Raw genomic sequence first — 26,325 nt, 5'->3', positions numbered from 1 at the left:
ATTGCATTAATGTTGATTTTGGAAAATATCTTAGGATTGTCATTATTGAAGTTTTACGTAAATATGTTACCGTCACTTTAAGAGCGATTGCGTGCACAAGGGAAAACAGCATGCGCTGTGAGAACGTGTTAGTTGAGGCAGCACATAAAGACGAAGCCAAATGGTTTTCTTACCGTAATATTGTTTATTTTTGAGAATTACTTGATTTGATTACTTCTGTATTTATGTATAATTTATTCATTACTTATTGTGTTAACAAATGTCAGCTAAGATTTATCTGAGAGCCAGATGTAGTCATCAAAAGAGCCATGTCTGGCTCGCAAGCCATAGGTTCCCGACCCCTGGACTACACCTTGGATCTTGTCTGGTGTGGTAGATCTGGGCCTCTATCGCTCTGATGCTCAAGGCCTGCTCCTGTGCAGCCACTGAGTGGCTCTGTGCTGTCCTTCAGTCCAGCTTTCTCAAGCCATTGGTAGGATTTCTTGATATCAGCCACTTCAGTTATGTTCCGGTGGTACATCCCAGGCAGGGGCTTGTCCTTCCATGATCCTCCAGCAACTCTTCCTCTGCACTCCACTGTCTGAGACATTTGTTGAATACAGCATCTTTTGGGGGCCTTGTCCTTGATTTACTTATGGATCTTGGATGTTTCATCCTGGACTGTGGCTCTCACACTCACTGGTCCTCAGCTCCTTCCTTACGGCTCGCATACAGTCTGAGGGTGCTGGATTTGGGATGGAACCCGCCATGCATGGACAGGAGCTTTTGGGTCTTAACATCTGTGGTCCGTATCTCCTCCTTTGGCCAGCTTATGATTCCTGCTGGGTATCTGATTACTGGCAGGGTGTAGCTGTTTATTGCCTGGGTCTTGTTCATGCCATTGAGCTGACTCCTTAGGACTTGCCTTACTCGTCTGAGGTATTTGGCTGTGGCTGCTTTCCTTGTTTCATTTTCAAGGTTGCCATTTGCTTGTGAGATACCAAGGTACTTTTAACTGTCCTCAATGTCTGCTATTGTTCCTTCTGGGAGGGAAACCCCTTCTGTGTGGACTACCTTCCCCCTCTTTGTCACCATCCAGCTACACTTCCCAAGCCCGAATGACATTCCAATGTCTGTGCTGTAGATCCTGGTGGTGTGGATCAGTCAGCCGATGTCTCGCTCATTCTTAGTGTACAGCTTGATGTCATCCATGTAGAGGAGGTGACTGATGGTAGCTCCGTTCTTGAGTCGGTATCCATAGCCAGTTTTGCTGATGATTTGGCTGAGGGGATTCAGACCTATGCAGAACAGCAGTGCGGACAGTGCGTCTCCTTGGTATATGCCACAATTGATGGTCACTTGTGCAAGTGGCTTGCCATTGGCCTCAAGGGTCATTTTCCACAACCTCATCGAGTTTGCAATGAAGGCTCTTAGAGTCCTGTTGATGTTGTACAGCTCCAGGCATTCAGTGATCCGTGTGTGGCATTGAGTCGTACGCTTTCTTGTAATCAATCCAGGCATTACACAGGTTGGTCTTATGGGTTCTGCAGTCTCGAGCGGTTGTCCGGTCTATCCGGAGCTGGTGTTTGGCTCCCCTGGTATCTATGCCGATGCCCTTCTGCGCTGTGCTCATGTATTGATCCATGTGCCCATTTATCTTATTCGCAATGATGCCTGACATGAGCTTCCATGTTGTGGAGAGACAGGGTATTGACCGATAGTTGGATGGGACAGTACCCTTTGAGGGATCCTTCTGGATCAGGATCGTATGCCCTTCGGTTAGTCATTCAGGGTGAGTCCCATCCATTAGTAGCTGTGCTGCTAGGCGCTCATGGAGAACAGTGAGCTTCTTTAGCCAGTAGGCGTGGATCATGTCAGGGCCTGGTGCGGTCCAGTTTTTCATGCCTGAGACTCTTTCCTGGATGTCTGCCACTGTGATAGTGACTGGATTCTGTTCGGGAAGTTTTTTTTTTTTTTTTTTTTTTTTTATTAATTAATTTATTTGACTGGGACAATGCATATTGATTAACAGACATGATTCAACATGAATGTAAATATGCCAGATTATAGCCAAAGGCTAATTTCCATCAGTTGTCCCAGGGGATAGGGTCACAAAAGGTTGCTGTGGTCTTCTCTCAGAGCCACCAGCCTCTGTGCGTCGCTGTATGTGATGCCTCCTTCTCCGATATACTTTTCCAGTACTGTTCGGTTTCCAGCCTTGGGGGTCTGCTCTGGTGTTATTACCCTGCCATTGAGTGTACACTTTCGCCGGTTTATTCTGATATTTGAGAGCGATCCCTACCTCAACCATCACACACACACACACACACACACACACATACACACACACAAACATATATATATATATAGTGACTGTAAATACAGAACTGTTAGTCATGTACCTGGTCTTATGCTGTGGCACACTCCTCCTGTGTTCATATGCGCAATGCTGATGTATCGCTGAATTTATTGTATGTACTACACAGAGGTGGAAAGCTCCTACAGACAACCCAACCCAGCTCCTACAGACAATCCATTTATCATAAACCGGTTTAACATAAACAGGTTTATGATAAATATTGTACCCTGCCGAGTTTAACTGAATTTTCATACAATGAATAATATCTTCTGGACATTATTCAACAAACCATGTCAGAACGTTCAGTAACATTTAATCTAAGATCCCATATACACACTGGTCTATCCAGTGACATATTTTGTAATAGTTTTTTTTGTATATATATATATATATATATATATATATATATATATATATATATATATATATATATATATATATATAGTTACCAGTGTTACTTAGATTAGCTTAAAGCACTTGTATAAAGAAGGCTATATCTGCCCTGAGCCATTGTTATCACAGGACATGTCTGCTTCTGTCACAGCAGGTAAATTATTTTGTTAATGACTTCTGAACGTTATTAAAAGTACAAGGCACATACCTTCCAGGACACACGCCTTTGAGCAGCTAACCTTTGTCTTTGCCGATAGACTGTTTGCTTGTTTAGAGAGTTGCTATATGTGTGTCTCTTCTGCACAGGCTTGAGTGGCTACTTACTGCATTAAATTAACAATGCAATATCCAAATTAATTATGCTTGTATTGCATAAATAATCATTCGACTCTTTTTTTTTTTTTATTGACTGTTATAAAATGATATATAATTGTCCAAACTAAATCAGTACCCCCTGGTAAGACAAATTAAAAAAAAAAAATCCATCACTTCATAATGTATTTGAAGAAGACATATTGTGCTTGTGTCTGTGTCATGATCCGCACTCTCCGCTCCTGGTTTTCCTCCCTGTGTGCTCTTCCCCCTCCCTCACCTGCTTGTACCTGGAGCTGGGCGGAGCTCTCGGCTCCTCCCGCGCGCACCTGCTCTCCATCTGGCTAATCACCACACCTGCCATGGATAAGAGGAGGTGGAGGAAGACACTCAGTGGGAGATCGTCTGTGCTGCATTTGTCGTCCTCACTTGTTCCTGTCATGCTCCGGCCCTGGATGTCTCCTGCCCGCTCTGCCCTACGCCTGTCTGGTCTGCCTGTTCCTGTCGTCCTGTGGGCCCTTCATGTTGTCTGTTCCTGTGTCCTGTGTTCCTGCTCACCTGCTCACCTCCGGATCACCCCACTGTTTGTACTTTGTTCAATTGTTACAATAAATACTGTAATTCTGCCCCGAGTCTGCATCCCTTGGTCCGCTACACACACCCGTTACGACAGAACGATCTCCCCAACCATGGACCAAGCAGACTCGGGGTTCATTGGACAATACTACCAGCCCACCCTGCTTACCTGTTTGTCTCCGGTTCACGGGCCTGTTCCCCATTGGCGGTCCACTCCCAACCTGTCCTCTCCTCGCCTGGACCGTTGTAGCTCCGCTGGACACCGTTTCCCATCCAGGGACCTCCTCGTGTCATCTGAACCTTGCCTGGACCGTGGTAGCTCCGCTGGACACCGTTTTCCGTCCAGGGACCTCCTTGTGTCCTCTGCTCCCTCGTCAGGACAGTCACAGCTCCGCTGGACATCATTCTCCGTCCAGGGACCTCTTCGTGTCCTCTGCCCCCTCGGTGGGACCCTCGCAGCTCCGCTGGACTTCATGTTGTCTGTTCCTGTGTTCCTGCTAAACCTGCTCACCTCCGGATCACCCCGCTGTTTGTACTTTGTTCAATTGTTACAATAAATACTGTAATTCTGCCCCGAGTCTGCATCCCTTGGTCCGCTACACACACCCGTTACGACAGTCTGCTATGTAATTATAATACAGACGGATACAGATAAGAACAGAAGAACCAGATTAGAAGATTATGTTATAATTTGCACATTTTAAATTGCAATTCCCGCATTACAAAACTGCAGTGCCCAATGGGGACAAATGTAGCTGTAAACATCATCACAACAGAGCCATGAAGCTGGGGGCACCAGTTGGATAGCTGCACATCATGCTAGCAAGCGACCAATTTATTTATTTTTTCATCTGTACCAAAATGACTACGAAAAGCTGCTGAATCCAACGTGTATCACCGAAAAAGGAAATAAAATTGGAGACTGGAGTAAATACACAGTAGTGGGCGTGTGCCGGTGCAGGTGAAAACAGGTTGATCAGCAATATGGCATCTTGAAAATAAGCAATTAACGATTCAACATTCAAACATTCAATTCAATTCATTTTATTTTTGTAATGCCCAAAATCACAACAACAGTTGTCTCGAAGGGCGTTCATGTTTTGGTTGATGGGGGAAACCGGAGTACCCGGAGGAAACCCATCCAGACACGGGGAGAAACATGCAAAACTCCACACAGAAAGGCCTGGGCGACCCGGGGATCGAACCAAACCTTCTTGCTGTGAGGCATGAGTGTTGCCACTCAGTCACCGTGCTGCCTACACACAAAAACAAACAGGAAAATCAAACAACAGGAAAAATCAGACAAAACAAGAAAAATCGGCCAGGCGAGGAGGAAGGAGGGGGTGGAGGAGGGCCAGGCGAGGAGGAAGAAGACCAGTCGAGGAGAATGAGAGCCAGGTGAGGAGGAGGAGAGCCAGGCGAGGAGGAGAGGGAGGCGGGTGGAGGAGGGCCAGACAGGGAGGAGGAGAGGGTCCAGCTGTCATCGGGGCATCTGAAAGAGTTACATTCCACAGGGGGAGTGGGACAGGGGACAACATGTGAATAGCATTGCTGATGAGAAAATAGGAGGAAGCAGAGGATAGTGCTCAGGTTGCCATACTTCCCCCAACTTGTTATCTCCTACTGCAGCCTATCTTATCCCATGTTTTTATGTCACTCCCATCCAATCTGGTCATAGTTAGTTCGGAGTGACCTTAAACTAAGTAACCTGGTCATAAGCTATACCGAAAAGAAAGGTTTTAAGCCTGGTCTTAAATACAGGGACTGTGGGGCCTGTTTAACCCTTTAAGGACTGAGCACACTATGGGCCAGTATAGGTCACCTAGACTTTTATATTTTTGTTAGCCATAAAAATCATATTAAAGGAAGTATCAGAATTTACTGCATTTTTTTTACACATCTACTTCTATTTTACACATCCATCCGTATTTTTTCTTTTACGCATCAAATAAATGACTGGGAAAATCCTCGCAGCACCCGCGCTCTCATTCGTCACCTTCGCGGAGCAACAGAGGCAGATTACCGTAACTGACGGAAAAATATTGAAATAGCCCCGTGCCTCCGCTTTGAGACGCTGTTTGAATTTATATGAGAGCACGACTGGTTGCGGAGTTACGCTGCTGGAAAGTCCGCATCCGCGCGCTATCGCCGACGATAGGATCCAACGCTATAGGGTTAACATCAGCAAGGAGTTGATTCCATACCACAGGAGCTTGGTAACTGAATGCTCTCCCTCCCACTGTAATTTTGGACACTCTGGGAACCACTAATAATCCTGCATTCTGAGAGTGGAGTGCTCTGTCTGGCTGGTACGGGACAATAGCATCTTGCAGATAGGATGGGGCCATACCATTTAGGGTTTTGTATGTCAGGAGGAGGACTTTGAATTTGATTCTAAGCTCGACAGGAAGCCAGTGCAGATATTTTAGTACAGGACTGATGTGGTCTCTTCTTTTAGTTCCTGTTAGGACTCTGGCCGCTGCATTTTGGACCAACTGGAGGCTCCTTATAGTACTTTTGGGGCTGATGAGTTTTTCAGCATCTTTTTTAGGTAAAATATTTCTAATATTAGTTATATGGTGAAAGTATGCAGTTTTACAAGCTAGGTTTATATGGGCTGTGAGATTTTGATCAAATATGACTCCAAGATTTTTTACAGTAGGGCTAGAAGCTATACTCACATTGTCGAGTGAGATTATCTGGTCCGACAGAGAATCTCTTTGACCTTTGGGACCAACGAAAACGACCTCTGTTTTTTCAGGATTTAAGAGCAGGTAATTCAACGTCATCCAGGTTTTGATGTCCTTCACACAGGCACTGAGTTTATCTATTTGATCAGTCTGATTTGGTTTCATTGATAAGTACAGCTTAGTGTCATCAGCAATGGCAGTGAAAATTAATGCCATGTTTTCTAATAATGTTACCTAATGGCAACATATACAGAGTAAATAGGATTGGACCAAGCACAGATCCTTGTGGAACTCCACAGGCTACTTTAGAACAGGGAGAGGTGCACTGGTTTATACTAACAAACCGGTACCTATCTGATAGATAGGATTTAAACCATTTGAGGGTGGTCCCTCTGATTCCAATGTCACATTTTAACCTCTGCAGTAGAATGTTGTGATCAATGGTGTCAAACGCTGCACTGAGGTCCAGTAGGACCAGGACTGAATCCAGCCTGTTATCAGTAGCTAGTAGTAAGTCATTTGTTACTTTAAGCAGTGCAGTCTCAGTGCTGTGGTGAGCCAGATTGAAAATTTTCAAATATATTATTGGCCTGCAGGTGGCGGCAGAGCTGTTTCACCACAACTCGTTCTAGAATTCTTGAGAGGAAGGAGTCTGATTGGAATAGGGTCGAGCATACAGGCTGATGGTTTGGACGACATGATGGCTGAGGTAATCTCCACCTCATCAACAGGAGTAAATTTATCTAATATTATTAGAGGATCTATGTGGGATATTGGTATTACAGACTGGATTTGCTCAGAGCTGGTTTTTGGAGTCGCTTTGGTGATTTTGTCTCTAATGGTTGTAATTTTGTAATCGAAGAATTGAACAAAGTCATCACAACTAATGTTCAAGGGGATAAGAGACTCATTAGCAGTGTGGGAGTTTGTCAGCCTGGCTACAGTGCTGAACAGAAATCTGTGGTTATTTTTGTTTACTTCTATTAGATTTGAATAGTATCTGGTTCGGGCTTTGAGCAGAGTGGCCTTATAAGTGAGCAGGCAAAGCTTCCATGTCTTCAGAGACTGCTCAGAGCGCGAGCTGCGCCAAAGCTTCTCTGTGCGTCTTACATGTTGTTTGAGTGTCCTGAACTGTAACGTATACCATGGAGCCGGAGGTCTTGGTTTAATGCTTTTCTGTTTTAGCGGAGCTACAACATCGAGAGCAGATTTTAAGGTGAGCATTGTTCTGTCAACCAATTGATCAGTGACAATTGAATTAAAATTATTCTCATTGTCACATGACATATCTTTTAGTAATGGCTTAATGATTTCTTTAAACTCTGTAACCGATTTATCTGATAATGTTCTTTTCATTATAGTTTTTTTCTGCGGGGCTGGATAGTCTTTTAGTATGAATTGAAAGGTAATTAAGAAATGGTTAGAGAGTATAGGGTTTTGAGGAAGGACAATTAGATCATTAATCTCAATACTGTAGTTTAGAACGAGATCTAGAGTGTGATTGTGACAGTGAGTCGGCTCTGGGTGAAACCGATCCCATCCAGGAGCGCGCCAAAAGCATTACTGAGGCAATCACTGCCGTTATCCACATGTATGTTGAAATCTCCAACTATAACAATCCTTTCCCAATTCAAAACTAAGCTTGAAATGAAATCAGAAAACTCTGTCAGGAACTCAGCATATGGACCAGGAGGTCGATAAATTATTATAAATATAACAGCTTTTTGGTTTTTCCAATTGGGGCACGTAATGGAGAGTGCAAGGCTTTCAAAGGAGAGGTATGTATAGTTGGGTTTGGGGGTGAGAATTAGACTGGTATGAGAGATGACGGCCACACCACCACCTCGACCTGTGCTCTGGACACTCTGAAAGTTCATGTGACTTGATGGTGTAGATTCGTTTAGTCTAACATAATCATTTTCCCGAAGCCATGTTTCAGTTAGGGCTAGCAGATCAATATTAAGGTCGCCAATTAGTTCATTTATTAAAAGGGATTTGGAGGAAAGAGACCTGATGTTTAGCAGTCCACATTTTACACACTTATCATTCTGTTTATTTGCAGCACATTTATTTATTTTTATTAAGTTATGAGGTCTGACAGCTTCCTTGTGTTTAGGGGTGTTTTATTTGTGGTTTTTGTACGTGGGGCACACTCTGTCTGTTTGGAACTGTGCTTGTGCATGCCCTCCAACAATACAAAAATACAACTTAAAGAGGGTAAATGAGAAGGGGAAAGAATTTTAACATGGTTTTTAAAAAAGTCGTATTACGATAGTGTTCATTGCCTGTCCTGTTCCCAGGCTTTCAGTGTGGTCTTCCAAAATGCTGTGGAGAGAGCTGCCCCTGACGAGACCCTGACTCAACGAGTGTCCAACATGATCCAGAGCATCACGTGGTCTATGTTCCAGTATACCACCAGGGGGCTCTTTGAATGCGACAAGCTCACCTACACAGCTCAGCTCACCTTCCAGGTACAACCACACACTCACTTTAAAATATGAATTAACAATTTTAATAAAACCTTTTTGAACTGCATTATTCTGTGTTGAATTGTTGCAGTAAAACAGTACCAGGCAACAGCTCAAGAAAGCTCAGAAGACCAGACATGGAGATGGAAATGTGATCTGTTTTTTTATAGCTACTACTGAGGATTATGAGTTGTTGTTTTTAAAGGGCCCATACTAACTTATATTTTGATCTATCTTATGTTTTTTCCTCATTGAAAACATATCCGGAGCTGTGTTTTGTTTCATTCACACGTTTAACACACAAATTCTGCATATTTAGACTTAGTTCTTCTCTCAAACAGAAAACACTCTGTTCCTCCTTGTAATGTTAAGTCATAACACAGGAAGTGCTCCACTGTGTTTTTCAACTTCATACATCTTCACTAGAATCATTTGGATGATTTCAGCCCTGGAATTGTCAGTCTCTACTAAATAAAAAGTAAAAGGAGCTGTTAACTTGAAAACTACTGCTTCGTGGTATCACAAGGAGGAACAGAGCATTTTGAGCTTTGTGAATGCACCAAATACAATTCTGGGTATGTTTGCAAGGAGCTAATAGCATTATAACATGGCTTAAAGCTCACAAGAGCATTAATTTTGTGTAATATAGGGCTTTTAAATGCTAATCTTTGTTATTATGGCCTGAGTTTTTACTTATCTCAGGTTGGGAAGCACTCATTTAATCCCTACTGGAAGCTCCAAGGGTACAGGGGCACTACACTCTGACCCCTGACTGTCTGTGTGCAGATACTGCTGATGAACAAAGAAATCAGCCCTGTGGAACTGGACTTCCTACTGCGATACCCAGTGCAGCCGGGTGTGAGCTCGCCAGTGGATTTCCTGTCCCACCACTCATGGGGCGGCATCAAGGTACATACAAAATAATAGTACTTACAACATAACAATAAAACCCAACCATATCAGTCATACAACATGACAGGAACATAAGCACATCAGTCATACAATGTAACAGGAGAATCACAATCACATTAGTCCTATAATAAAACAAGAAAAACACAACCACAGCAATCATTCAGCATAACCTGGAAAACACAACCACAACAGTCATACAACATAAATGGAAAAACACAACTTCAAAAGTCATTCAACATAACAGGAAAAATACAATCACAACAGTCACACAACATAACAGGTCAAACCCCTTTCCTCCCAGATGGCATGCTTCTCATTATGAATTCTTCTTCATCATAATCACACATAATGATATGCAGCTCATATAGATATTCTAAATTAAATATTAACTGATCAAAGTTGATTAGGAATGTTCATCTTATTATAACATATTTAATTGATGATCTATATCAGACAATATAGGTAAGAGATGATTAATTACTTTGACATGTTTTCACGGTAAAGCTTGCATCTTCATCAGAAGCATCATGCAACAGTAATATCAGAATGCTGCAAATGCAATAACCATGTAATGGACTGGGACAATACATGTCCCATCAACCAAGAATGCAAACCCTGGATCAAAGAAGCAATGGAAATCAGGAAACAAGACACATGCACTTGATGAATGATAAATCCTTGTGCATCTTAAAACATGCACAGTAGGTAGTCCTGACCAAAAGCTTGTCCCAGTGGTATATTGAATGCTGGGTCAAATGCACAGGACACATTTCTCTATGGCTACAATATATCAACCTACATCTATACTTTAAATACAAATGTTCTTAATTGTTTTACATTTTGGTATTTTCATATGTGGAATAGTCAGTCATGTGCCAGTAAACTCCTGGGAGCTGACGGGTTGCTGAGTACATCATTTCAATTGAAGTGAATGAATTAGAGATAGGTCTGTCACAGCAGCAGCACCTGTACAGGGAGACTCATGCATGCTTTTGTCTGCTCCTCCACAGTGAACTGCTCCTGACCTTTGAGTTCAGTTATGAACCTGTTTCACCCTGTCTTCACCTGCACCTCTCTCCTGCACCTGTCTCACCCTTCCTCTCCTTCCTGTCTCTCCACCCTGCACCCCTCTCCGCCTGTATCTCCCAGCCACATGCTCCTGCACCTATTGTACCCTGTCTTTCCCTTCCTCTCCCTGCTCTCTCTCCACCCTGCACCCGTCTCCCCCTGCCTCTTTCTCCTACACCTGTCTCTACTGCCCCTTCCCCCTCGTCTCTCCTTCTTACCCCTCTTCATCTACCTCAACCTTTTACATCCCTCCTGCCACTCCCTTTTCTCATTTGTCTCTTCTTCCTGCCCCTGTTTCCCTCTGTTACCCCCCTCCCTCCTACACCTGTCTCTCCTGCTTCTTCTTCCTGCACCTGCCATTCCTTCCTCCCCATGTCTCCTCCTTTTTCCCCCTCTCTCCTGCACCTGCCTTACCTTGCCTCAGTCTCCTGATCTGTTTACCACTCTGACAGATACCGTCTGCCTTCTCAAATATGAAACACTTTACAAACCTCACAAACTACTCTACTACTTTGCATTTTTACCTTCTGGGGGTGCCACTGGAAAATATAACTTATGTACTATGAGTGGCATTGGTTTGACAGTAACTTTAGACTCTAAGATGAGGGGAAACGCTAGTAGACAATGTATGTATCCAGTATATGGGAGCACCGGATACTGAAGTGATAAAGAATTTAAAGTGGCTTATTCGTAGTTTGCCCGAGTACATATATTGTAAAAGCAGCCTTTATAGCAAATGGAATGATACCACTGTCTTTCTTCATCTAATTATATATTGTTTTTTCCTCAGAAAATCTGGAACTACATTGTGGCCATGCCAGTTGTTAGTATATTTGTGACTCTGCTCTGGCCTCTGAAAGTTATGAAAAAAGTGCTCATAAACTCATTACACTGAATAATTAAGATGCAAGTAAAGTGTAAGGAAAGTGGGGAATAATACTGGACCAATGCAAACAGTTTATTTATGTTATTTTGTGTTTTTCACATTTTGAAGAAATAACACTATGACTTTCTGCAGAATCAACAAGTGAAGTAAAATAAATATTTGTGATGTGTCCAACAAAATGGGTGTTGGTGGACAATTGTCTCATGCCCTCTATATTCTGGTCCCTGACTCTGCTCTATTCATACAGAAAATGGAAAGGATTAAAGAGCCAGGCAGTTGTCTGAGTTTTAGTGACAATGTTCTGTACAGAGTGGGCTCTTTGGAATAGTTCCTTAAAGAACAAATATTATGCCTGCACTCAAAAAAAATTTTCTTTGGATTTACTTAAAAGCATTGCGTCATCCGGTTGCACGCAATCACATTGAGTAATTGTTGTAAAGTATGCTTATATAGTACATACTTAACATACTTCAATAGTATGTTAAGGATGTAATGTAGATGGATTAAATATATACTAGATATTTTCATTACATAGTTAATACTCAACCTTATTGGGTGCAAACTACATAAATGCATTGCGTAATCCCTTTATAAAATAGTTAAAATTACTCAAGATGCCTAGGTAAATCTTAAGAATTTGCGTTCTTGACCCTAATTCAAACATATTAAGTAACTTGTATTAAATACCATTAAATAGAATTAACATCACTACAATGTACAGTGTAACTTATTATGAATAAAACACATTCATATTTACTCAGTGCAGTTGCATGCAACCGGATGATGCAACATTGTTAAGTATCGCTTACAAAAGCAAGTCAAGTTTCCCAGAAATGAACAAAAAACAGCATTAGGAATAATTTTACAATTCTTCATTTATTGTCTTTTTTAGAACATGACATTTTAAAACCATGCTTTAGTGCAAAACTAGCGCACATTTTTACATCTCAAAACCAAAACTTTTTTTTTTAAACTTGAAAAGTGCAACATGAAGTTTTATAAAATGAATAGGGTCTATTCTAAAAACATAAGAACCTTTCTAAAACAGCTGTCCTTGTTTGAAAAATTAACTTGGCAAACAATGGATAAGATTGTGAAAAAAGTAAATAAAATATGTATGAAAAGGACATTTTGTCCCAAACCAACACATATGGTGCAAAGTAGCACCTACTAAAAATATAAATATTGATATTAATATCAAATTTGAGATATTGTGAATGTTTATGAATATCTGCAAAATAGGCAGAGATATTCAAACTTTCATCAATAATACACTTCATTTGAACATTTTTGCAGTAGCATTCTGGAAACCATCTTTGAACAAAACAGTGTATTAATGTATTGACTAAAATCACAGACTTGCAATAATGAACTTTAATGAGCAAATTTAAAACTTAAAAAAATAATACATTGAACTTATTGGAATGTACTAAAGTCTACTTAACGTGTTCCTTTTTAGCAAAGAATATTTTAAATAAAATAAAGTTGTTTTTTTAAATCAAAAAGTAAGTAAAGCATTTCAAAAATGTTTTCAGTAATCCTGATTTGGAAATTTAAATTTGATTGTTTACACTTGGCTTACTGCTCATCTGAGATCACCAAAAAATAAATACATAAATTTTTGTTCATATTTCAAACCTCTAGTGCAAAGTAAACACTGAAAGAACAGCAGCCCATCTTAAAAAAAGAAAAAGTTGTAAAATATGGTCAGCTAATCTACTCAAGAAGCTTGTTTTTTAGAATTTGGATTTTGTTTGACTTTTTTGTCATCAAGCTCCATCAACACCTTTTGGTAAAATTCAAAAGTGTACTTGAGATCCCGTGGGTAGTTCAAGTTGAGCACATACATCAGTCCAAAGAGCAAAGGGAAAGCAGTGGCAACCTCACGAAGATCCTGCAGTACAGAGACTCCCTCAATGATGATTCCCACATCCTCTGGATCTTCCTTGCCACCATCATCCCCTTCATGCAGGATGGCATAAATGCCAATAGAGGTCTTTGGCATTTGTTGCTGGGCATTAAGGAAATCAATATTCTTAAAAAAAAAAAAAAAAAAAAAAAAAAAAAAAAAAGACAAAAAAATAATTACAGTGAACGCTCACTATAACGCGCTTCACCGACTTTGCATATATTTTTTTACCGTTCATTGTGTTCTAGATCAGCACAAGAATTGAACTTGTGTCATGTCATTCATAACAGTTCTCAAACTTAATGGAAGGTGTCATGTCCGTTTATAAAAATCTTCTTGCTCAGAAAAAGAAAGATTACCAACAACGACCCATGACAATGTTCTTCTCTCTGAGAAACACTCCTGCGCAGCCTTCAGTAGAAAAAGACGCTACAGCACTATTTCACGGATTTCATTTATCCCAGGTTATATTCGGAACGTAAACCCCCACCATAAACAAAGGTTCACTGTACAAGTTTTTCCAATAACATAAACGTATTCATTTTATAAGAGATATAAACATTCGACTTAAAAGAATGAGGGACACAGGTGTGGTGGTGAGGAAATAAGGACTGTAGTTGTCTCACCTTTGATGCGGACAGTGACAAGACCCAACACCAGGGGTCCATCTTTAGATGGACTAAAGTACCAAAATATGCTTTTCTGCTGGACACAAATAAATCTTTACACCCATAGATACGTTATACCAAAACCATTAGTCAACAATAACAATAAGTAAGCAAAATTCTGATATTTTCCTCAAAATAGTATTATTAAAATTAACATTTCATACAATAAACTTACTACATATTCTTTTATCATGTTGCTTGGATCTTCATTCAGATAAACAGAAAGGGCCTTCAGGGTACAACATCTTCTTTGGTCAATGGAGTCTCTCTGACAAATAAATAAAATTAAGTTTGGGAGTAAATTAGGACCTATGCAGGGATTTCATACTTTAACGCTACTTTATTCATTCTGTATGTTCTATATGTGCCAAATGTTAAAACCATTTTATTTTTTAAAAAATACAATAATAATAATATTCTGATTTAAACTTAAAAAGTAAAATTTTAAATATAAACTTTTTTTATACTTTAATACACAGTATTTTTCAACTTTTTAAGCGACGGCACACTTTTGTAATGCATGATAGGCTAGGTGGACTGACTGCAAAGATGTCTCAGACTAGATTCGGTAGGTAAGTAAGTGAAAGAACACAGACAAAATAAAGTTGATTATAGGAATGATTGTATTAATATTTTTTCTATATATAGTCAGAAATGCAATAATACTTATAATAATCAACACTTATATTAAACAGATATACAATAATGAAGATGTGATCAATCAAAATAAAGAAAATAAATGAATGACAACTTCAGACCCGTGAAATCAGATTGTTCATGTGAATATTTAGTCCATGAGTTTGTGTGTGTGGGTGAGCAAAGTCTTTCAGACCAAGTTTCAAAGTTTGTACAAAATCCAGTGACAGAGAAAAAGAGTTCAATTTCCTACCACAGAGTGGTGTATGGGTAGCTCGCCATCACAGGTGAAGTTAGAATCATCAGACTGAAGGGGGGAAAAAAAACCTGACCTGTACATGGTCAAAAAGGAAAAACCCAAATTAAACTCACATTATGTAGCTTACAGGCTATAAGCTAAACAATAATACATACAGTTACAATTAGTATGAATTGCAATATTATTCATATCAAAATATTATAAATTATTCATTAGATAATATTAATTTCACATTTCCAAAAAACATAGTGTACCTTTAAGTTAACTTCCTCTGTTTTAGGCTATTAACTGAAATGAAATGTATCAAAGTTCTTTAAAGTTGCGCAACAAACAAAACGTAACTACATTGGCCAACAAATCACCCATATCAAAATAACAAACATCAAAACGGGGGTAACTCAGAAAACTAAAAGTGTCCTTTGACTTTAAAGGTTTGGCCTTTAATTCGGCATAAGTAAAAACTTGATTTAGTTTGTATTTAAATCAATACTGATGCAAAACAGGTTGCACTCGTCATACGCGCTAGCATTAGCGTGTTTAGCCGTACCTCTATGGGGGTTCGTCATAGCTTAGCGTAGTACTAGAGTGGCGCTTTTTTCTCAAATGAACAGCGGTTAAAACAAGAGCAAGACTCACCGCTGAGCGGACAGTTGAATGCGTAGAATGCAAGCAGTTGATTCGGATTTTGAACGACAAATGATGAGCACGCTGACTCCAGAGCACGACCAGCACGAGCCACAGTGAGCACACAGCAAGAGCACCAGAGTAGGAAGTGACAGGGGCGCGCCAGGTACTTAAACGCTCACCGGTGCGTTAATGTGTGGGGGCAATCTAGGTCACGTGGGTTACACTTTTTTTGGATTGAAGACATTCTGTGTCCACCATTTATAAATGTTTTTTACAATTTTTTATAAAAACAAAAAAATATCCTATAAAGACTGTATTAATGTTAGCTGGTTAGCTGTACAAAATATATTGTTAAAAACCATTATGTTGAGATGTTAACAGTCTAATACATCCATTTATAAATAGTAACTAATTTATTGGAAATGTTTTCAAGGTACACCTAATACAACCTTTATCTCCTAGAGAGACACTTTTACAAACCAAAAATAACAGTTACGGTTGTAAGAAAACATTGTCAATATAACAGCAATAGTAAGCCTTAGTTGGAAACATACAAACATCTTTAGCTAGCTAAATATACATTTACAGTGGTTATATAGGGCATGTGTTAGATCTAATTTAAATTATTCAATACAGCATGTGGAGCGCAACTAGTAGCTCCAGAGCGACAAGTCGGAGACCCCTGCTGTGTACACTATTTAAATAGATTTTAATAAAATGAAAGTGGTGGTTCTGAGTAATGAAATTATTTCCAAGTTTAAAATGACAAACCTCATTAATTCCTGTCATGATTTCTGTTATCTTCCGTCCAGGTTTTCCTCCCTTCTTTCTAAAGATTTTCATCAGTTTAGGAGCATAAAGATCCAGCTGACATGAACTTTGAGGCCAATGGCATTGTGGTGATTCGTCTGAACTCTGCATTAATCTAGAAGACAGTGAAATAAAAATGTATTTAATTTTATTTTTTTTCCTGCCCCAAATACCAAATTATAAATGTATATAGCACAAAGAGATTTTTAATTCTTCCCCCACAAGGAATTCATTGTTCAGAAAATTTAGACCATCTCGAAAAGACCTATATTGTTTCTCATTAACTGACTGATGTTCCTTGTGACTATCAACAATGTTTTGCAGAATATGTTTTTGGTGAAGTAACTGCTGTAATGACTTCAGGATGGGAACATACTGGAAAGAACGCTGGGTTTGAGAATCAAGAATATATTCAACTGGTTCAATCACTTGTGATTTGTGAAGTGTTTTTTGTAATACTGTTTGCGCTTTTAAGAAGTAGCAAGTGGGCCTTCTTTTGCTATAGCTTTTAACAAAGGATTAGATGATATTGTGCAACTCAGTTCTTCAATGACATGGTGGTCTGCACAGATGTTATGTTTTCCAAGAGTATCTGTGATGATCTTCTTTGATATAGGCACAGATGCAGAACTGATCAAATAATGAAGTTCAGAAAGCAGTTCATCAATTGCAACACTTGGAACATGATAGCAGTTTTCAAGCTTCAATAAAAGAGATGCTAAGTTCAACTCTATAACATCTGACAAGCCTTTATCCTCTATGTCAGTGGCTTCAGTGTCATCACCACCTGCATTGCTGTCATCAGCAAGGGTCCCTTCTGAAGCAACACAAGCTGAGGTTTGGCTTTCAATGGTGTTCACAATCCCTGGTTTAAAGTCTTCTAAGGTGTATGGCGTGTGCTTCCGGGTTTTATGCGACTTGAATGTACCATAGATATTTGTTTGGTAAGAGCAACCCTTAAACATACAATGCACTGTCTCACTCCTTTTTAGATGAGTATTAATATGAGAAAAATAATCTTTTTCTGTAGCAAGACCACTAAATGTACACAGATGGCAGCTAAATGTTGCAACAGTTATGTGTTTTTTGTGTGGATGTACTCTGCTTGTATGGCTATAAAGAGTTTTAAAAGTCTTGAAAGTACACGGGCAATCCAAATATATACATGGATATAATGGTCTGGAAACATGAACTAACTTGTAGTGCCTAAACAAACGCATCCTTGTTGACACCACCTTCTGGCACAATTTACACTGCCACATCAGCACATCTGTGGAAAAAAAGACAAAGCATAAGACATATATTTTTCAATAGCATTTTAAATATTTTAATTAATATTTTTGTTATTTTATAGCACTGCCTTCTGAAACTGGATTCTCAAACTTTGAAGCTCACCATGTATAATTGGACTGTGTAATAAATTAGCTATTTAGCTATAATCTTGTGCTTTATGAGCTTTATCTGTCTGCACATTGGCCCTCCAAATACAAAATTACTAAAACCCACATTTGAAAGTTTATAAAATCCAAATTTCACAAATTTCCAAATTTCTATCTGTGTAGGTAATTTTATCTTGTCTTATGGTCATTACAATAACTTTATAAAAGACTACATTAGATACATGTTCAATAATTTCATGATAACTCTATACATAAAACTAATTGATTTGATCATTAAAATATGCAAACAAAATCTTATTACAAAATGGAGGGAAGATTTATTATTTGTTCTACTTGTAATACAACGGCAGGAGTGATCCTGCATGCTCAAACCCTATCAAAGTATTTACAAAAAGATAATAGCCGAATTCCTTATTCAGTCTCCCTCTTCACGGGGATACAGCCCGAGGCTCCGCAGTCACGTCATCGTGGCGGTTGTGCCTGTCAATCGCCGCCTTCGCACGCACCACTACAGCTTTCATTTGGTTTTCCGCTGGTCTCCGCTCACACACACACACCCACCGACCGACCGGTCCGCCCCGCGCTCATACATTCTTCCCATGCTCCCCCACGCCAGTGTAGCACGTGCAGTGTAGCACGTGCAGCAGCCCCAGTCTGTAGTGCAAAAAGTATGCTAACCAAACTATTCCCTCAATTTAGCGTTCAATATATGCTCGTGACGAATCATCACGCGCATCATGCTAGTGAGCTGTTATAATTTTTTTAAAAATTTATACTAAAATGAATACGCAACACTGACGAATCCTACGCATATCTCCGATTAGGAAAATTAAATTGGAGATAGCAGTACAGAGCAGTGGGTGTTTGGGATGGGACGAAATACAATAAAATTGCTGATCACGATGAAAAGGTCCACAATAAATCGTTCGTGGCATTTTTTAATAATCGTGATCATCGCAAAAGATTATAATTGCCTATATGCATAAGGCAACTATAATTGCCTTATGTTTGCAGTTTCAATACAAAGTTTAGATGTTAGTTCTAGTGTTTGCTGACAAGGGGGGCCTCTGTCATAGCAATGAAACTTGTTAGCTTTTGTGCCTATTTTGAATTGGGGATGGTTCTTCACCACCATCAGTCACCGCCATAGCTGGTAGGTGGACAGTGGATCTGGATCCCAGTGACAGAGCACATTTATATCCTCCAGTCAAGAAGGTGAAGTCCGATGTGTGGAATTATTATGGATTTAAAAAAACAAAACAGACCAACAAGATGAGCCACCAATCTGCAGAGCCTGCTGAAAAGAAGATACGGCAATAAATCATGATTATTTTGGCCACAATAATCGTGAGTCTAAATTTTTTATCATCTCATCCCTAGTGGGCGTATGCTGGTAGTTGGGAAAATGAGGGTTGAAAACAAGAGATTAATGTTTGCTCAAACATGCATGAGTCACTCCAAATACAACTTTGAAAGTGTAAATGAGAAGGACCAAAATACAATGATTTGCAAATCCTTTTCAACCTATAATGAACTGAATAAACTACAAAGACATGATATTTAATGTTCATACTGCTAAACGTTATTGTTTTTATGCAAATATTCACTCATTTTCAATTTGATGCCTGCAACACGTTCCAATAAAGCTAGGACAGGGGCAACAAAAGAATGGGAAAGTTGAGAAATGCTTAAAACACACCTGTTTGGAACATTCTACAAGTGAACAGGTAAATTGGAAACAGGTGAGAGTGATGATTGGGTATAAAAGGAGCATCCCTGAAGGGCTCAGTCATTCACAAGCAAGGATGGGGCGAGGTTCATCACTTTGCGAACAACTGCATGAGCAAATAGTCCAACAGTCTAAGAACAACGTTTCTCAACATACAATTGCAAGGAATTTAGGGATTTCATCATCTATGGTCCATAATATCATCAAAAGATTCAGAGAATCTGAAGAAATCTCTGCAGGTAAGCAGCCAGGCCAAAAACCAACATTGAATGCCCGTGACCTTTGATCCCTCAGGCGGTACTGTATTAAAAACAGACATGAATGTGTAAAAGATATTACCACATGGGCTCAGGAACACTTCAGGACACCATTGTCAGTTAACACAGTTTGTTGCTACATCTCCAAGTGCAAGTTAAAACTGTAAAATGGAAAGCAAAAGCCATATATCAACAACACCCAGAATCGCCGCTGGCTTTTCTGGGCCCGAGCTCACCTGAGATGGAGTGATGCATAGTCAAAAAGTGTGCTGTGGTCTGACGAGTCCACATTTCAAATTTTTTGAGGAAATCATGGATGTCGCGTCCTGCGGGCCAAAAAGGAAAAGGACCATCAGCATCTGTGATGGTATGAGGGTGTGTTAGTGCCCATGACTTGCACATCTGTGAAGGCACCATTAAGGGTCAAAGATACATTTAGGTTTTGGAGCAACATATGCTGCCATCTAAGCAATGTCTTATACGTCTTATTTCAGCGAGACAATGCCAAGTCACATTCTGCACGTGTTACAACAGCGTGGCTTCGTAGTAAAAGTGTGAGTACTAGACTGGCCTGCCAGCAGTCCAGACCTGTCTCCCATTGAAAATATGTGATGCATTATGAAGCGCAAAATACGACAATGGAGACCCCGGACTGCTGAGCAACTGAAATTGCACATTCAACAAGAATGGGAAAGGATTCCTCCTGCAAAGCTTCAACAGTTAGTGTCCTCAATTTCCAAACGCTTATTGATTGTTGTTAAAAAGAAAGGTAATGTAACACAGTGGTAAACATGCCCCTGTCCAAGCTTCATTTCAATGTGTTGCAAACATGAAATTGAAAACGAGTGAATATTTGCATTAAAAAAAAAATCATGTTTATCAGTTTGAACATTAAATATCATGTCTTTGTAGTTTATTCAGTTCAATATAGATTGAAAAGAATTTGCAAATCATTGTATTCTGTATTTTTTTTAACTTTACACAGCATCCCAACTTCATTGAAATTGGGGTTGTATATTGAACCAACACAAATATCAGCACAGAAGTATAGTAGGCAAGAGTGAGTGAGTTTTCTTGCACAAAAACATATTTGGCATCATCATAATCTATTTTCTTATTGCATCTAATCAGTTTGAACATTGTAATCAAATCTTGGCATTGTTAATTTCTTTCTATGATTAGTTTGTAGATAGAATGAGTTATCACATTGGCTTCTGTCATATGAATAAATATAAAAAGATCCAGTCATTTCAGCGGCTTTTTGAGGAGAGGAGAGCTGAGGAGGAAACAAAAAGATTGATGGGAGAGGAAGGGAGGAGAGAGGACGTTTGAGGGGAGTAGAGAGAGAGAGAGGCTAAGGAGGAGAGGAGAGAGGAAGTCTGAGGAGGGGACCAGTGTATAGGGGTAGAAGAGTAGGCGATAGAAAAAGGAGGAGGGGAGTGGGGAAAAAACAGTAGAGAGGAGGAAAATGGCGAGGACAGCAGAGGAGGGGAGAGGATGTAATTATCCATCCAGAGCTGGGGTTTGTGCATCCGCTCTCATTGGCCGTCTCTAATCAATGTAGTGTTTAGGTGTGTTTACCTCCAGCTGAGTGGTGTGCAGAGCCTTTTAAATGTGGCCCAAACCTTTGCACCTCGCCCATCACTTTCTCACGCACTCATCATGATTCCCAAGGCTTTTGCTGCTGTCTCAGGATATTTCTTCATATTGCGAAGCCCGCCCAGGTCGATTCACTCCGCACATTTACAAATAGATGGAGCGTCAAGTGTACAAAGATAGATGGTGGCTTCCAAAAGATGATTATTCAAACACATTTTTACTTCATTTGCAAGGAAGGCTAGCCAAGGGAATGTTATTTTTGTCTGAATGAAACCCATTAGAAATTAAAATCCTACAGTGAATGAGTCTAGTCAAGCAAATTGTTTGATGTAAATGTAATAGTAGTTTTGGTCCTATGCCTCTGCAGCAATATGTCTTTTGTCTGCTCCCCATTAGATACACCGTATTTGTTTTCTGATATTTGAAATTAGAGGTGAGAGATAGGCTATATATTAACTTACTCTTGCTATATCAACTTATCGTTCAATATATGAAAAATGGAGCAATCTATTTTGGGGCTCAATATTTATCATAGGTACATTTTCTTTGTAAAAGTGGAGAGATTTCTGGTATTTTTGTTGTAATGCAAATCGATTTTACCTGTAAAAGTAACTTCTATGGCTAATTATTGAAAAAATAATAGTACATTTTGTTTATATTATTTTTAATGTTACAATCTCTTTAAAATAGTTTACTGGGATCCTGCTTCCTGCTATCCTGTAATTGTGTCAAGAAGCATAAAGTAGTTTCAGTATTCAGTTTATTGCAGTATATCTCTTTAACAATATATCAGGCTTCATTACGTGTTCAGGCCTACAGACAGGCTGAGGAGGATGATGGTTCTGCTGCTGTGATAGATAAAATGTGGTACACATTTGCTCAGACTCTATGAAAAATACAATAAAAACATGTATTAATTTGAATAATAAACTTTTTTTGTTATCAGGCTCTAAAACATATGCCAAAAATGTTCAAAACATAGACAAAAAAAAAAAAATTAAAATTAAAAAAATTAAAAAACACTTAAAACTCTTTATCTGTTAAAATACTCTCTATCTAGAAGCCTACAGTTAGCAAAATCATAACCTTTTATCGTGTTAAAAAAGACCTATTGTGCTTGTGTCTGCTAAATATTTATAATCTATGACTCCCGTGGATCATGTTCTAATTTGAACATTTTAAATTGCAATATTCATATAAAACAACTTGATAAAAGAAAAAAAAGTCTCTTGACTTCCCCACTAAAAAATTGCGGTGCCCGATAGGAGCTGATGTCACTGTAAACGTCATCAGTGTTTTTGATATGAAATGTTCTCTTAATTGTAGGTTGCCTTGTTCCATCTCGCCTGGGGACAACCGATGAAAATTAGCTCTAGTCAGCTAACTCGGGCACATTTACATTTTTTTTTGTAATGTTGATTAATGTGCATTATCCCTTTTTAAAATAAATAAATAAATAAAATAAATCACAACAAAGAGTCGTGTAGCTGTCAGCAGTTCCTAGGATAGCTCACATCACGCTAGCAAGCAGCACATTTTTACATTTTATTTTTTTAATTTGTACCAAAATGACTATGCAATGCTGCCAAATCCTACTTCATACCACTGAAAATAAAATAGGGGAATGAAGTAAGTACATAGCAGTGGCTGTATGCCGTGGCAGTGAAAATGGGAGTTGATTGGTATTCATTACCTTGTGGGGATTAAAGATTGCTCAAACATGCTCGAAACACTCGAAACACAAGTGCGGGTGAGTAAATGGTGAGGGAAAACAACTGTAATGTGGTTAAAGGCTCTGAAAAGTCAATTTTGCAAATAGGTCTGCTTTAAAGATGTATTTAAAATATATGAATGTGTGATAGAATATTTAATAATATTTTGACTCTACTATAAAATACAATTAAACCGCTGACTAGTTGACAGCTAAAACCATCATTAGTTGCAGCCTTATATGACATTTAAATTTGACATTCATAAAGATATTAAAGTACCCATTTAAAAGTACTTGCTGCAAAGTGAAAACATTTGGGAAGTATTTATTGTGCTGACCTTCTCATGAGACAGAGAGGACATATTCCATTTTTGTTTTTAAAAGGAAAATACTTGAGAAGCACTCAAATCAGAAGTCAAATAATTTGTGCTTCAATGCAGTTAAAAATAGTGTTATAGAGTACAGAAAACTGCTTTAAAAGGTTGTGAAGTGAAATGTGTTTAAGTGAACATCCAAACAGCTGTCCCGATATACACTTCTATAACACTTCACAGTGTTCAGTCCTCCACTCACAGTGAAAAAAGCGTATCTCTACACAAGACGGGTATTTCTCACCTTGTGGGGACTAAAATCTGTACACACTAACATCACGGGGACCTGCCTCCTGCCTAGGTTATGTTGTCGATACGATACATAAGTCAATACATAGGCCACGATATGATACGTATCACAATACAGTGCGCTTTTGGTACATATTTCAGGTTGATTTGATGTGGTTCAGTAAAGAATAAAGGCCTTTGACCCCTTACATAATAACTAACCCCATTTTCACAGAAAAAGAAAAAAAAAAAAACAAAAGCAAAAAAAAACAAAAAACATTAATGGTGCATTTATCTTTTTATCGTTTATTGAAGATTAATGAACATAATTGTTACGGCACTTGGCCTGGGCCCTGGTGTTTTCTTATTTGTGTGACTTCATTTTGCCAAAAAGCTGGCGGTGAATCTTCTGAGTGGTGGAGCATTTCTATGCTCCCCCTGGACTGGCTCTGTTTCCCTGTCCTGTGGTTGGCGTATCGCTCTCCTGTGCCACCAAACTGCAGTCTCTAGCTGCCCGTACTGCCCATGATAAAAGGGATGCATACCTGCCTGTTGGCGCGGCTGGATCATAGTGAACAGCTCGACTTCACGGGATGTGTCTCCCAGTTAAAGTTAACTTCTGTGTAGTAGTTGTGATTGAGACACGAGAGGTGCTAATGACCTACCGTTGTGTAATTGCCTTGCTCGGCCTTTGTATTTTATTTGTTTGGGTTTTTTTTTTTTTTTTTTTCAGCTGTGAACTAATTGAGACTCCTTTCCTTGTTATTTAGTTTTATTGTACACATATAATTGCATATCAGATCCATCCATCCATTTTCTTCCGATTATTTGTGATTATTTATGTTTTGATTTGTGTGATTTTAATGTCTTTCTTATTCTGTAAAGCACTTTGTTACTTAATTACTTTATGTACGAATTGTACTATACAAATGAACTTGTCTTGCTTTGCCTAAAGGCTCACCACAACTACTAACATGGCTGTGATACTGAAAGTCTCACACCTGTGCAAAGTTTATATGAAATAGACTACTTTTCTTCATCAAAATCATGAATATGTCAAATGTGATGTATAACCAAGTTTCCTTCCTCTAAACAAGCAACACAATTGTAGCTCTGTCACAAAATAATTTGGTAAAATATACAAGAAAATACTCTTTCAGCCGCCCACATTGTATCATCAAGTTAAACTATATGATATAAAGATATTTCTATATTTTTGCACACCTCTACTTAAGATCAATCTTCAGGAAGTGCATGAAAGTCAATGTCCCCAAGAAGCATGGAAACCCTTGTGTCCCTTGCGTCTTGTGTGTTCTCGTGATCTGATGCTGTGTCAGTCTGCTGCACTTCACAGGACTGCCCCCCACTGCTCTGCCTGCGTCCCGTTTGCTCAGCACATTCTGGAATAAAGATTATTTATATTAGACAGATAAGCACTTCTGTCTGCTTTTGTTGCTTTTATTTACCCCCCAGACTTTTGCAAGCTCAGCCAATTGCTTTGTTATGTATTGTAGAAAATGTTTGTGAATTTGTGGTGGCGAATTGAAATGCTGTGGTTGTGCTTTTGTTGTGGGCAGGCTCTGTGTGCCATGGAGGAGTTCAGGAATCTGGACCGGGACATAGAAGGCTCGGCTAAGCGCTGGAGGAAGTTTGTGGAATCGGAAAGTCCGGAGAAGGAGAAGTTTCCTGAAGAGTGGAAAAACAAGACAGCGCTGCAGAGGCTGTGTATGATGAGAGCACTGAGGCCGGACCGCCTGACCTATGCTGTCAGGTAACACCTCTATACACAGGACTATACCTTAGGCTTTAAAAGCTGGCCATGGTCACATTTTTTTCCCAAACCTGGTGCTGACCAGGACGTTTTTTCTTTTCTTCCTTCTGACATATCGTAGAAAAGGTTTTAGATAGAAATCATTCAGAAGTCTTTCTTTTTTCTTTTTTTTTGTTTTGGTGAGACACTGCAGGTGAATAGGAAAAAATCTCTAAAATTGATATCTCTAAATTTAAGATTAGAGAGACCTTTAGAAGTATAATTTTTAAAATTCTTCAATAGATTACTAACATAAATGAAAGGAAAAAAATATTTATTACAAGTTTGTCATCATCTAATGCTTTCATATATATATATATATATATATATATATATGCGTCATATTAGATACTAAGGATTTTGGATATCTTATTTAGTATTTGAGTAAACAAAATCAAAATGTCATTGAAAAAATGCCTAAAAATTGTAATGAAACTTTAATAAATTATACTTGGAATTTGATATATAAATATATATATATATATATATATATATATATATATATATATATATATATATATATATATATATATATATATATATATATATTTTTTTTTTACAAAATCTTAAGTATAAGTTAAGTATACTGTAAAGTTGTGTGTTTAACTGCTGCTTTAAGTGGTGATCCTTGTGTCCCTATGGGAGAAAAATGCATTTTGAGAAAACGG

At 38.9% G+C, this 26,325-nt stretch overlaps 1 protein-coding gene across 2 annotated transcripts in view; it reads left to right on the top strand.

The window, feature by feature from the left end:
• Positions 1 to 26,325, top strand: part of dnah9 (dynein, axonemal, heavy chain 9) — a 612,810-nt gene that overhangs the window by 434,860 nt on the left and 151,625 nt on the right. For both annotated transcript variants that reach the window (XM_033984465.1, XM_033984463.1), the window contains exons 66-68: positions 8,610 to 8,780; positions 9,564 to 9,686; positions 25,425 to 25,618. In XM_033984465.1, coding sequence (XP_033840356.1) covers positions 8,610 to 8,780; positions 9,564 to 9,686; positions 25,425 to 25,618 — 488 coding nt within the window. The remainder of the gene's footprint in view (positions 1 to 8,609; positions 8,781 to 9,563; positions 9,687 to 25,424; positions 25,619 to 26,325) is intronic.

Source organism: Periophthalmus magnuspinnatus, chromosome 19 (assembly GCF_009829125.3).
Source record: "Periophthalmus magnuspinnatus isolate fPerMag1 chromosome 19, fPerMag1.2.pri, whole genome shotgun sequence".
Lineage (NCBI taxonomy): Eukaryota > Metazoa > Chordata > Actinopteri > Gobiiformes > Gobiidae > Periophthalmus > Periophthalmus magnuspinnatus.
This window is presented reverse-complemented; position numbering and strand designations above follow the sequence as displayed.